The sequence below is a fragment of the Cyclopterus lumpus genome, chromosome 12 (genome assembly GCF_009769545.1).
Source record: "Cyclopterus lumpus isolate fCycLum1 chromosome 12, fCycLum1.pri, whole genome shotgun sequence".
In the NCBI taxonomy this organism is placed as follows: Eukaryota; Metazoa; Chordata; class Actinopteri; order Perciformes; family Cyclopteridae; genus Cyclopterus; species Cyclopterus lumpus.
In genome coordinates, this window is record NC_046977.1 from 16,193,901 (window position 1) to 16,208,231 (window position 14,331).

General features: G+C 44.2%; 1 protein-coding gene across 1 annotated transcript in view; it reads left to right on the forward strand.

The window, feature by feature from the left end:
• The first annotated feature begins 7,960 nt into the window (after positions 1-7,960).
• Positions 7,961-14,331, forward strand: part of igsf9a (immunoglobulin superfamily, member 9a) — a 29,354-nt gene continuing 22,983 nt past the window's right edge. Inside the window, exons 1-2 of the mRNA XM_034547277.1 lie at positions 7,961-8,021; positions 8,154-8,354. Of these exons, the coding sequence (XP_034403168.1) occupies positions 7,961-8,021; positions 8,154-8,354 (262 nt within the window). The remainder of the gene's footprint in view (positions 8,022-8,153; positions 8,355-14,331) is intronic.

Here is a 14,331-nt window from a genome sequence, read left to right on the forward strand (position 1 = left end):
ACCAAACAGGGAACCTCTCAGCGGCCCCCAGTAACCGAGCTACAGGTAGGATGAGTACTACTAATAATAATACAGAAAAGACAGCAGTACTTAATGAGTCTGAAAGTGTTTGTGACTTCCAGCAGCGTTTAAAATGATGAGAAATTAATGCTCCGAGGGCAACATTTGCTCTCAATCCTCTGAACAGTGTTCGGGAAGTTAGGGTTATGTCTGTGTTAATGTGTATGTTGTTGTTGTTGTTGTTGTTTTTCTTCCCCTGTGGCATTCGTTGTTTAAATATGGTCGTAACGATGCAACTACATTTTATTTTATTTAGGATAGACTTTTGAGCCCTTAAAACCTTGGTGGTCATAAGAAAGTGGATGTCTGGAGGCTTTGCTTCATGCTGCCAGAATGTATTACCGGGCCAATCCCATCAATTCAAATAACATTCAAGGCTCTAAAAAAAGAAGAAGAAAAAAGCAAGATTACATGTAATTTCATTAATCTCGCACGGCGCTAGTCGTTGGTGGTTCAAACAGAAAGGAGCGGAGTCTGAGCTGAATACAGGATGTCGAGGCAAGCCACAGAATGTGAATGTCATCTCTTTGTGCTGTTGACTTTGTATTGTGTGAAGAGTCTTTCTTCATTTCACAGATTATGAGAGGAAATATTCTCATAACCACAGACATGGTTAATTTAGTTCGATGGAGTCAAGGTGCCAAACAAGCTCAGTTTCCCCACAATGTTACACCCTCGAGAAATGTTTACATCAACCGAGAGGAAAATACTTTTTATTGTGAAGGAGAAGTCATGTGGAGCCAGAAAACACTTGAAGCAGTCTGAAAGTAGATGCAAATTACAACCTGCAAATCTCTCGGGAGTCCACGCCAGTGTTTTTGCATGCTGTGTCCCAGAGCAGACTCCGGTCTTAGTTCACAATGGAGTTTAGACAACTAGAATATTAGAATATATTATTCATTCGGATGGATTACCCGCATTCAGAGAGTCTCTGTAAAACTGCAATGTCATGAATGGAAACCGACGACTGTCCGAAGGTTGGGGGAAACCCAGTTCAAATGGTTGTGTAACAAGGTATTGGCCTCCTAAAACCCCTGGAACATAGGCTCCAAATGTTCAGGAAGTTCTTTATTTACCAAGCTTTAGTCATGACCGATAGTCCTAGTCGACCGATAGTCATGATTAAAGCTTTAGTCATGATTAAAGCTTTAGTCATGATCGATAGTCCTAGTCGACCGATAGTCATGATTAAAGCTTTAGTCATGACTAAAGCTTTAGTCATGATTAAAGCTTTAGTCATGATCGATAGTCCTAGTCGATCGATAGTCAAGATTAAAGTTTTAGTCATGACCGATAGTCCTAGTCGATCGATAGTCAAGATTAAAGTTTTAGTCATGACCGATAGTCCTAGTCGATCGATAGTCAAGATTAAAGTTTTAGTCATGACCGATAGTCCTAGTCGACCGATAGTCATGATTAAAGCTTTAGTCATGACCGATAGTCCCAGTCGACCGATAGTCATGATTAAAGTTTTAGTCATGACCGATAGTCCTAGTCGACCGATAGTCATGATTAAAGCTTTAGTCATGATTAAAGCTTTAGTCATGATCGATAGTCCTAGTCGATCGATAGTCATGATTAAAGTTTTAGTCATGATCGATAGTCCTAGTCGATCGATAGTCAAGATTAAAGCTTTAGTCATGATCGATAGTCCTAGTCGATCGATAGTCAAGATTAAAGTTTTAGTCATGACCGATAGTCCTAGTCGACCGATAGTCATGATTAAAGCTTTAGTCATGACCGATAGTCCCAGTCGACCGATAGTCATGATTAAAGTTTTAGTCATGACCGATAGTCCTAGTCGACCGATAGTCATGATTAAAGCTTTAGTCATGATTAAAGCTTTAGTCATGACCGATAGTCCCAGTCGATCGATAGTCATGATTAAAGTTTTAGTCATGACCGATAGTCCTAGTCGACCGATAGTCATGATTAAAGCTTTAGTCATGACCGATAGTCCTAGTCGACCGATAGTCATGATTAAAGCTTTAGTCATGACCGATAGTCCCAGTCGACCGATAGTCATGACAAGAGCCCACATGGGACGCCATCGCGCTCCTCGGACTGAGGAAATGGTGATTACATGTGTTTCTGCTGGGCCAGAATCATCTCAATACTGAGTTTCAGCTGTTGTCTCCTGTCTTGGAAGTGCCGACTTTGAAGGCGTGGACAAGTCAACGCCACTCTTGACTTTTGGAAAGGTTTTATTTCCTCTCCAAGAGGAAAAAACGACATTGTAAAAGCTCTTCTTTTTTTTTTTTTGCCCGACGACGGATTCGCTTTGAATCAACTTGACGGCAGCCAATCGCATCGCCCCGTCTTTGGGGAGCGCCGCATGTGCCGGTGAAAGTGCAGCACACAGACGGCAGATGATGCCGTCAGATTATCAGACTGAGATGTAAAGACTCCGCTGCTGTCAACAACAACAACAACAACAACAACAACCTGACGGCTAAAAAGCAAAACATTCCGACTCAGACGTTACACATAAATGCACAGAGGTATCATAATCCACATTTAATGGAATGGGATTCACATTTCTGTCATAAATATGAACTTTTTCTGTACTTAAAACCTACTTTTGGAGTATAATAATATTTTTAGGTGTAATTAAATCTGGAAAAGCATCTGTCCTGACTATTCTTTCTCGACATCGTCTGCTTTGACTTGGAACTGGTCTGCCTCGGGACTTAAGGGCCAAGACTTCGATGTGTTTGCGATACACGATAACAGAGATATTGCCCCACCTCTGCTTTTAATCTCCGACGTCGTTTCTCTGCCGTGTGCGACTCGAGCATATTTCCCAGATTAAAGATCGTGGGCTTCCGTCTGGATTTGTCAATACCAAGCTGTCTGATTTGCAGATAAGATACCTGATGTTTGTACTCCCAAGTGCAGAGATGCATTATTCCCCACACAGTGGAAGTCTCTTTATTTACCCCCTTTTTATTCTTCTTTTTTCCTCTCACCTTTTCAGTCTGTGCACATCAAACCGAGCCACGCGGAGGGTTCCTATTGTGATGGGAAGCTTTTGAAGATTATGTTGGACGTGAAGTACAGGGTTCTGGGTCAAGTCTCCCAAGTCTTTACGAGGACATTTCAAACCTTTACAATCACTGAATTCTCCTTTTTAAAAGCTGATAATAAAATATTCAAGCTGTCGGACGGTACAAGGCCTCAATGTCCCAGCCTTACTTCTCTTTTATTGTTTTTAACAATACACTGTATATCAGAAGTGGACGTCGCCTGCTGTTAACACATCAAGCCGTCAACAAAATCATCTATTTAATGACATCACCCAGGGCTTTGGAAAATCGCGAGAGACACGATTTTCTGACATTTTATTGATCAGAAACCATGAACTCCTTCATTAAGAAACAAATAAATAACTACCGGCCGCAAATCAGGGGAAACATTTGTTGTTGCAGCACTCCTGTGAAATATGGAATCTTTGAAGCGTGTCATTATGCGATAAATACCTGTTGACCAGCTGTGTGAGGGTGCAAAGTAGAATGCAAGAAGAGCCAAGTCAATGCGTTCACATGTAGTGGGTATTCACGGTGTCGCCATGGCAAACGTGTTCGCTGTCATCTCATCCCATATTCACAGGGTTCCTTTGTATAATATTTGGCCCTAACCTCGTGACAGAAGGATCAAGACTCATGGCTTTGAGTGTCTTCTAGGTTCCTCTAAGAGTTGTCAACTTTCTTTTGAGACGGCCCGAACACACCAAACACACATCGCATGGTCTCGTACAGAAGCCTGAAACTTGTTCAAGAGAAGGGGGAAAGTTCTGTTTTTGTCGCTCGAGCGTCAGTACTTGTCGTCATTTGTGACCAAATTGTCAGCAGTTGAGTTGCATTGTGGGTATTGTAGCTGTCGGAAGGAAGGAATGAAGGCAGCAGGATGTGGAGGGAAAAAGGATGATATCTCTGGTTCCGCTGCATCAATTTGGATCCTTTCTTCTTTTAAAAAAAAAATGTTTTCACTGTCTTAAGAGTCGACATAAATCCCACGGAGTACGCTGCACCTTCGAGAGGAATGGTCGCCATTATGATTGTGTTAGTTTTAAAGTTTTTGCTTTTTGGCAGATCCAAACAGCCATGGAACTCTCAAAGCCACTGATTCCCATTTCACACAAGACACAGTACCTGTAGCCCTCCGCATCAGCACCTGAGCACATTATAAAGGACACGTTTTGAGAAGAGATGCACACACCGACGTCTCACGGAAGAAATGCAATTTGATCAGGAAACAATTGTGCAGGGGTCCCTTTTTTTTATCTTTTACCGTCAAGTGTGGTGGGGGAAAGAGGAGGCAGCAGTGTTGACAAATCTGTTAGTGTGCCTCGACCGCGATTAATCAGCTGCCCCCCCCCCCACGCCCCTCCATTTCTCCCCCTCGCGCAGATTAAAATGGCAACAACACAGACTTTCAACGGCGCGCCTGTCGCTGACAATTCTATTTCTGTCGGCTGATGAATCTGTGCGAGGCGGGACGCTTTCCGTTGTGAGCTACCGGCTCGTTTATTAGAGCTTTGAACATTTCCCAGAGTTCACTGTGTTTGTCTGCGATGTCGGAGGGTGAGACGTCTGGAGACCATCTGTGTTGCTGAGCGTTTCACCTGCGCTTTGTTTCGGCGGCTCGATGAGTTTCTTGGTTCATGTTTTAATGGCAGAAAAAAAAAATCCTGCTGCTTTATTTTTCTTTTTTTCTTTCTTCTTGCCACACTTTCCCCTGCTCCCTCTCCCTCTCCCTCTCTCTCTCTCTCTCTTTATTTTATTTTTATCACTGTTGTTCTACTTTATTGCCTTGTTATTTCCGCCAGACGCACAAAATAAGTCTTACCTTGTCAGAGCAATGCGACCATAAACAACGTTTCTTTTCATCCCCTGGCTGTATTTGGAGGCCAGATGCAGAGCCCGAGTGTGTCTGGTCATATTTCTCTAATCAGCAGCGAACGCCATTACATGGCATCCGATCCTCGCCACACTCTTTTTTTGAGTTAACGAGAGGCGGTCGAGCCAGGAGAAGATGCTGAGCATGTGTTCGTCACGTGCCAGAAAACAACACCATCATAATGTCGAAACCTTAGCTCGCCTGGCCCGGTCTCGGGAAAACGTCGCCTGCCTAATTCGTATGTAATACGTTCGGGATGAGCTCTGTGTTGTGCAGCTTTGCATGAAGGGCAGTGCAAGTCTGTGGAATAGATGGCGTTCATCAGATTGGGGATTTCTTTCTTTTGACTTTCACTTTGATTCTGTAGGAAATCTGTGTATGGCGGCGCTGTTTGCTGAAGCATTGGGAGTCTGTTAGATCGAGGCACTGCAGCTGTTGTCAGCCTGCGTCATTGTTTACCACCGGTTCAGACTTTGCCCCAGCCATGAAATGAAAAGAAGAAGAAAAAAAAAAAAGGCCCGTAAAAGGGAGGGCAGATATGGCCTGAGCGGCCGCTGGGACGAGGGGTGTGTTCACTGCTCACACTCAGGAAGTGCAGAGAGGACATCATTATATGACCATAGAAATCCATTAAAGTCCACCTTTTCCCCCATTTTATAATGGACCTTTTGAACACACATACCTGCGCATGTAACCATAGAAACTATGCACGAGAAAGTTCATAAAGACGAATATATGACCCTTAAATTTCATTTTTAGTAACAACACCACTTCATGCAGTAGTTCTAAATCACTCACTTAAGAATAATGTAATTATTGCATTACATGTTGCCTCTAGTGCATATTAATATACTGCTGACGGTGAAGCTGTGTTGTGTTGCACTTTGTGGCAGGTGGCATTCAAGAAACAGCAGGACAAGCCAGGTGCTGTCGATCAAACTGTAACTTCAGTTTGATCAGAGAAATCAGAGCTAATAGTTAAGCCCCCCCCCCCCCCCCCCCACACACACAGACACACAGACACACTTGGTTCTTGTTTTATGAGCTGTCATGGAGCTGGGGCCAAAACTCCCCTTCTTCCCTGCTGTTGCGTTGAGGAACACAAGTTGTCCGCCAATACCACAACCATGAATTAAACCAGTAGCAGAGGGAAGGTTACTGTGTGTGTGTGTGTGTGTGTGTGTGTGTGTGTGTGTGTGTGTGTGTGTGTGTGTGTGTCATCAGATTTTTGCGTCTTACAAAACCATGACTTTCCCCCTTCTCATTTTAGAGGGAAAGTATCATATATATATATATATATATATATATATATATATATATATATATATATATATATTTTCTGCACTTGATTACATTCATAACGAAAGTTGTTAGTTTTGTCGGATTTACTCAATTTTATTTAGGTAAGTGAGTGCACAAAATAAATGTATCTAAATCCATGTATATATATATAATTTATTTTTTTGAAGTAAATCTAAGGTAATATATATTCAACATTTTATTTTGAGTAGTTTACTCACTAAAACTATGTTCAGTAGCAACACGGAGGCCGCTTAGTCCGAACCAAGTCGGCAAACTTCATGACTCGCAGACCAGATACACTCGTTACGCTTTTACCTTTCACAATAAAAGCCTTAAATGTAAGCACCGTGTAACTCTAACTGGGTAAAATAGCTGACTGCAGCTTCGGCTATACTACAGTTTAGCTCAGACAGACAGACGCCCAGACACTACTTTGGGTCAATAGGATAAGGCCCCCCCCCCCCCCCCCCCCCCCCCGATGTGTAAAGGCCTTATCTTTCACGGTTGGCCCACAAGGATGACGCCATCTCTGCAGCAATACTTCATTTGTGCTCCTGTTTCTGCGTTGGTAGTTTACCATTCAGCATCACTCCCAATACTTTCCACTTGTAGCTGCAGCCGGTTGTTGTTCGGCAACAGCTCCCTACAGTCTTGCTTTGACCGCTGTGCCGCAGTGAGTGAATGAACCGCACGCTCGAGGCACAGTTGGCGTGTTCGCCGCACGCGGGACAGAGAGCGAGTGTCTGCACGGCACACTTCTCCACGTTTGCCTTTCAGTGTGTGAAACCTTTGCTCCTCACATGGGTGCCCCTGCGCTGCGATCAACTCAGCCTAATGAGATGTCGTTCTGGACGGTGAGTGGGCTGAAGCACGCGAGGCCGCAGTGGTGTTTGTGGCCGTAGCGCCGATATCGGACCCATTTCCTGTCAAATCTGACCTTAACCAGCAGCAGTTGTGGACCGCTGTAAATGGCCTGCACGGTACAATCACGTGTGGCATTTACTAATGAATGAATTAATTACATGCTGGTAGCTTCTACCATAGGAGGTAATCATGATTGATGCCCATTGTGTGTGTGTGTGTGTGTGTGTGTGTGTGTGATTGTGTGTGTGTGTGTCTTAAATCCGACCTATCGTATGGATTTCCTCCGCTCTGGTTTCCACATTCGATCAAAACGTAAACCGGTGTCGTTTCCTTGCAATGCACTTGCCCTCCTCGGTGCCTCGCAGCAGCCCGCGCTCTCCCATCAGCTCAACTTATCTCCGTCCTTGAGTGCTGAGTCCCGCCCCGGCTGCTGTAGCCAAAATGTCTTCATTGATGTGCTCTAAATAAAACACTTAGATGTCGCTCCGCACGTGACTCTCAAAAGAGATTTATGTGGCATTCATGACATATACTTTCAGAAAAGGATATAGGGCCGGGGAGTTTTTTTTGGCAGGAGTCGGCAGCTCTGCCCATTTGTGTAATGATGTGGGATGAATTCCAGTTATTTGAAAGCTGTATAAAAAATCTGAGCGCTCCTCTCCTCCTGTCTGTAGAATTATGACAGAAGCGGCAGCTCTGCTGCAGCCTTTTTAGTTTGGAAATCTGTCACAGATGGCTCCCTTCTTGCGAGCAGCCAAGGAAGTAATGTGATTGTGACAATTGTGCCTCTTTTGCCAACAGATTGAACATGCTGCAGGTTGCATGAGTGACAGATATGGGGTCAGCGAGATCACACTTGCAGACTTTCACAGTGGTGGCACTTCTTTGCCTATGTTGTAAGTATCTCCATCATTTGATAAGATAGACAGTTTGCATCTTTCCACTGTCCGTGGTACTCATCCCGTCACTCATGGCGGTGAAGTAACTAACGAGTCGTGTCTCACTTTGCTTTCCGACAAACCCGACAGTGGCCGCCGGAGGCGCGAGGACGGAGGTGCGTGGAAAGGTCGGAGGTGCGGCGGAGTTGGAGTGTAGTGTTCCTCCATCGGAGCCAACCGGCGTGACCTCAGCCTCCCTGCACGTGGTCGAATGGGTCCGACGGGGACTCGATATCCCCGTCCTGATCAAGTTCGGAGCCTATGCGCCTCGACTCCACCCACAATATGAGGGTAAGCGTCCCTGTAAAGGCTCACACCCCGTGCTGCCCTGCTGTTCACTGTGATTGCTTTAATTGTGTGTGATTGTCTAAAGCAGCATATTGCCTTCACATGCCTTCCATACGTGAAATGTCTAATTGTGGTTATTTTGAAACGGGGGCTTTCTTTTACATGATATTATGTTTTCTTCTATATGGTAAACTTGTTTACGGAGTGGTCATGTCTTGTGAAAAGAAGAGTGGGATTCTAACACCTTTAATGAAACATCGGCGTGTCAAACATCATTAGGAAATGTTATCATATTCATGCTTTATTAAGCATGTATGTTGGCAGGGAACAAGACAAGTTTGCACAGCAATGCCAAAAATAGACCTGAGGTCATTTAACAACACAATAACATACACGTTATTTGTTTGTTTAGGGTTGATTTAAAAATAAAATATAAAATATATCAGTCAATACATCATTATTAGTGAGGTCAAAATATCTTTTTATTTATGACAAAATATCTGAAACTTTAAGACACGCCCACCGGCCTCAGCTGTGCTTTGTGTTTCGTTGGTCCTTAGCAAACGTTAGCATGCGAACATGCTGAATTAAGATGGTGAACGCGGTAAACGTTATACTCTTGTGCTGCGTTCACACCAAAATGCAGATGAGTATTCTCTTTGCCTCTTTTGATACGAACGACGTTTCCTTTTCGTCAGCCACGGTCGAAAAGGCCACTGTCGCTGCATTTGCGCCCGCTGTGGAAGTCCCAGACATCCTCAACATTAGTCTTGATCAAACATCCAAGTGTGACCACGACTATAGTAGAGAAAGTCAAACAAGGCTTGATATCCCACATTAATTACACGAGCAGACCTTAATGCCACCGTGTATGCAATGTCAGGCCACGGACCGTTGGGTATCTTGTTGCAGGTCTTCTTGCACTCTCTCTGTGGGACTCTTAGATTTGTAGTTGCAGACCAAAACTGAGAGTAAAGCAGAGACACATTCTGTACCTCAATCAATCACCATAATGACAGTAATTAGGAAGGTGGAAAATAGTCTGAAGCAGGACGGTTATGGCGTGCTTCAGTCCCGCTTCCTTCAAGTAAAAGAATGTATCTGAGTCTCAGAGTACATTCAATACCACACCTTTGTGGCCTTTCCAAACCGGCCTCAGTGGGAGCTACTTTTAAAGGAGCTTAGACTCTTCCCGTGCATCATCATCATCTATTGTGCGCTTTCTGCCCACAGCCCCAAGAACAAAGGGAGTCCGCGGGGTAAAAGATCCTCAATGGATCAGGCATACCTTTTGTGTAGCTCCTGTTATCCTTTAAAGTCACAAACAATGGGACTAGTGTGGACAAAAGGAAAGCATGACTGGGTGGCTCCGATCTTCCTTTTGTCCGTGTCTTTTCTTTTTTTCCACGGAGCTGCCAGAAGAGAAATTCAACCTCGTGACCTCTCCAACGGCTATTTCAAGTGGGGTTGATGTTCGGGTTGTGACTAAATGCAGTTTGAGAAATCCAGTGTCCCAGCAGGCATGCTGAGGCCACTTCAAAGAGTGAAATACATTCTTAGTGTGTAACCTTCAGGTGGGAGAAGAAAGCAGAGCGCTAACTACCACTTTGATTTATTTATTTTCAGCGAGTTGAATCGCGGCCGGTAGTCGACGTCGACGATCAACGGTTCACGCCCCAATTAAACTATTTGAGATTGACCTCGATAAACCCGGCTTACCTGCTGTTACACGAGCCGTTACGAATTACAAATTCATACTGTGCAGTTTTTTAAATTCTAATGGAGATCCGGACGTTTCCGATGATATCAAGTAAGTCAGGCTGAACGTGTGGGGGATGGAGGTTTAAATATTTAACTGGAGCTGATACAGTATGTGTGCAAGGATTTGGCTTTCCTCAACTTTATAGCTACCTGAGGGACAGTACAAATGGGGACAAGCCCATGTGTCGGTCAGAAGGTAACTCCTCCCCTTTTTGAATATGTGGAACTTTTCTCGATCTCGAGTCATTAATGTGCGATTGCCCTTTTGCTTTTTTACTGTTGCTCACATGAAATAAGCAATTTGACTCCAGATGGATGTTTGTCTTTATTTTTGGACATTTTATGAACCAAAACAATTAGTACTCTATGGGACACAAGTGGCACTGAACAAGTTACAGATGTATAATAACAATAATAAATAATACTTCAAATTTATATAGAGCTTTTCTTGACACTCAAAGACGCTTAATATGTATGTCATTTCTTATATGTTTTTTGTCTTTAAAAGTATTCCCTGTCTGGCAGGATACACAGCTGAGTGTACAACAACAAATCTAGAGATGGATTTGGGGAAACAATTTAACCACAAGGACCATTTCATAACTGCTTATTAGATTTTGATCATATCATATTATCCTCAATTTGCTTCACCCAATTCATGGCCAAAACCGAATAATATTGGTACAGGTTGTTATTTAATGATGAGGCTGGTGTTGTCCTTTAATTTTCTTATTGTCAAAAAGCCAACAATGCATTAATCCGTCTTTCAATATCTTCCCACTTCCTGGTCTTAACCGCAACACTCAACCTCAATTCCCCACTGAATATGTAGAACTTGGCTCACAGAGATACATTCTTCATATTACGGCTTGTCATTGTAGTTTTTGGCAAACGTTACTTAAACTGGAATAAACAGTTAATTGGTTTGGGACTATTTTTTTAGTGGCGGATTTCTACACGTACGTACAGCACCAGGGTGATTTTAAAACAACAGTGTAGCTCTATGGCACAGAGCAATGATATGTATTACACTTTGGCTAAGTAGAAGATACATAGCAGGATCAATTCATTGTTGGTTTTGGGATCTGTTGACAATATTAAAAAGCATAGAACATTGCCAGCCTCAGCCTATTAGCACAATCTAGAAAACTCACTCTGCGGTGTCACACAATTATTGGTTGTAAACCGACTGCAATCATTTCATTAAGGTATGTGTGAGAGCATCAGGAGCTGCTTTCCGCTGAGCCAAGGCCTTTCTCATTTGAGTTGAACGCCACTCCCGAGCAGGAAATACGATGCAGACATTTACATATAGCAATAAAGTCAGGGTGAACCTTCCCTGATGAATTATTGCGAGCGGGTGCAGGCTTTAATTCCAGCCCCGGTGCTCATAAAAGACGGTAGCCTTTTGTCACCGACGATCCCTCAGCGTACGCCGATGTCACACTTCATTACGCTGGATGTTAGTTTCAGAAAGGGGGCAGGGCGATGCGCTGATCGTAAAAGCCCCCCACCCCCCAAATGTGCCTACCCTTTGGCCCGTGAATACACTCCGCTCAACCGTAAAGCACCCTGCACAGAAAAGCACCTTGTCTTTAAACGGACAGGTACGCTAATCACAGGCCTCTCCAGTGACGAACAGAAAGCTGTTCTTCACGGACACAAAAGGGTTTTAAGAAGAAAGAAAAAAACCTTTGTCCGAGCTTTTCTCACAGCTGGTGTGGGAGCAACAGGTGCAGCATGGGAAACTAACGACTCTGAGGCGGTTGGAGGGGTGTGGATTTCACCTCCTCGGGCCAAGGAGGTTCTCGGGTGTCTGGCGACAGTTTGACTTCAGGGTCGTCGCTCGGCGAGTCTCCTTGCCGAGCGACTCCAAGGCCGAGGCCCTTCCTCTTTCGTCACTTTTTTACAAACAGAGATCAAATCTAACCCCTTCTGATCGAGGGTCGCCTCATCCGGCGATATGGCCTGCGTTTGGCCGCGCTGCTCCTGGAGTGTGAGATGCTTTAGATTGCTCCCCATCTCCTTCGAGAGTGTTAAGAGCTAAAAAGGGTTTAAATGTATTTATTGTAATAGAGCAGTAACGATCAAAGGATTAGCGATGCGGCAAAGTCCCACAGCACCCACACAGCTGCTGACTCTATAAAGAGTAAATACAGCTGTATAAATGCCATTCCCGTGCACAATCAGTCAAAATGGCCGAGATGCGTCCGTTCTCAAAAGTTAGTTTTTTAGCGGCCGGTCGCTCTGCTCTCGATTCAGACCCCATCGCTCTCAAACAGAGCCACAAGCAGCGAGGAGTGACACCTTATCTGCCTCTTTCTGGAACCTGAAACCTGATTGCCTCCGCCAGGCGCCATGACATCCCTCAGAGATCCTGAGAGATCCCTCGGCACATTCTCAGGGACATAAGAGTGCTATTCGATTTTGATAATTCTTCCCCTCGGAGCGCTGTCCGAACAGAAGAAGACACATCGTCGATGATTCCCCCAAAAGACGTTTAAAAAACAAACAAAAAAACTCCATTTCCAAAATGTTACATATCCATTCTGTCAGAAAGGAAATCTATATCTGAGGTGCGTCCTTCACTCTGAGTAAAAATGAGAACAAAAAAAGACAATTGTGAGCTGAGTGCTTCTTGAACATGTTCTTATTTCACAAGGACAGCTGATTGGGTCATTTGAGAGATGCTCGGTGGTTCAAAGCACGCTCCGCTTCTCGCTTCTCAGCGTGTTTACGTGTAGACGGAAAACCCCAAATCAGGAACAAAGTCTCCTAAATACAACTCCGCTTCACCTTTTCTGCGGGCATTACTAAAAGGCCAATAGATTTAAATACAATTTGTTGTCAAAGATTTTCAAACGCTTTTTTACATTTTTTGTTGTTTAAAAGCCTTTTTTTTTGGGAAAGTTTAATTAGGATCTGTTCTGAAACCAGCAGAGTCTGCAGACGTTTAAGTTGTATGTCGTCATGGCGCTGAGGGGCTTCGTGTTTCTCTGTCACCTGAGAGCGCATTGAGGCAAGAAGCTTTTGGAGGGGGGATGGGGGGGGGGGGGGGGGGGGCTTCAGGTGGAAATGGATAAATACATTGGGCAATTGTGTCAGTGCATGTGTGCATGGATTGAACTGATAGAGAATATTGTTCAGCTTGGTCAGAGAGTGAGCACAAGAGGGGGCAGGGCAGAGAACATGAGGATGAGGAAGAGGAGGAGGAAGAGGGGTGAGTGTTGTTAGGGGTGGGGCCTCTACCTGTTGTCAGTATCCTTTTCACTCTTATTCGGTTACCTGCGCCACGGTCCATGACTCAAGTCTCCGTTTCACCGTGGGCTTTTGGATATTTTCCCTTATGGATATTATTCTGAAGCCCACTCCCAGCAGCACATCTGCAACGATGTTTAATGACTGAGCTCTCAACAGCAATAACTGCTATTCCTGCAGGCTTCCCCCGAGCCGGTTTATAGCGGTTTAATTATACCATTGTGCCGAAGACACCTCGTTTCTCCAAAAAACCATAACGCACTCCTCTCACTTTTTGCCATTCAGCCGCCGTTGATGTTGATGATATTTGAAAATGAATGAAAAATTGGTTAATTAGAAATACATGGGTAATAAAAAAAAAATGCTGGTTGGCAATATACTTTGCAGTATCTACTGCAATATACATTTTAATGAATAATGGATAGCTAAAAAAAAAAAGAAGAAAAAAAAGTCCAGCAATGCAATTATATTTAGATATTTAAATCATTCAAATAGATTCCCGCACCACGTCCTGACACATGAGTCGTTCTCGGTGGCTCCGAGTGACTTTGGACTGAGGGAGGAAAAAGGCAAATGTTTTATTTACGCCAACGATTCAAAGCTCAATTGACCTAACCCGACTACACGTCCTGCGCAGCGACAACTTGACGCTCGTGTTAAACGCATGCACACGCTTGTTTTTTTACGCCGCGGCACAAACATAAACACAAGAGACAGGCGAAGAGTCTAAGTGTCCCTCTTTCTTTCTCGGCTCTCCCTCTCACACTCCGTTTACCTCGCATTACAAATCTCCTGCAATCCTAAATTTTTCATTTGGCGGCGGTCGAGGCGTCGTCGGGTCGAGCTCCACCTCCACCTCCACCTCCACCTCCACCTCCACCTCCACCCTTCCCTTCCCTTTAATCTGATGACTCCCAGTCACGTTTCCTGCCTCGGCACGGCTTTTCCTCCGAGGCCTCTA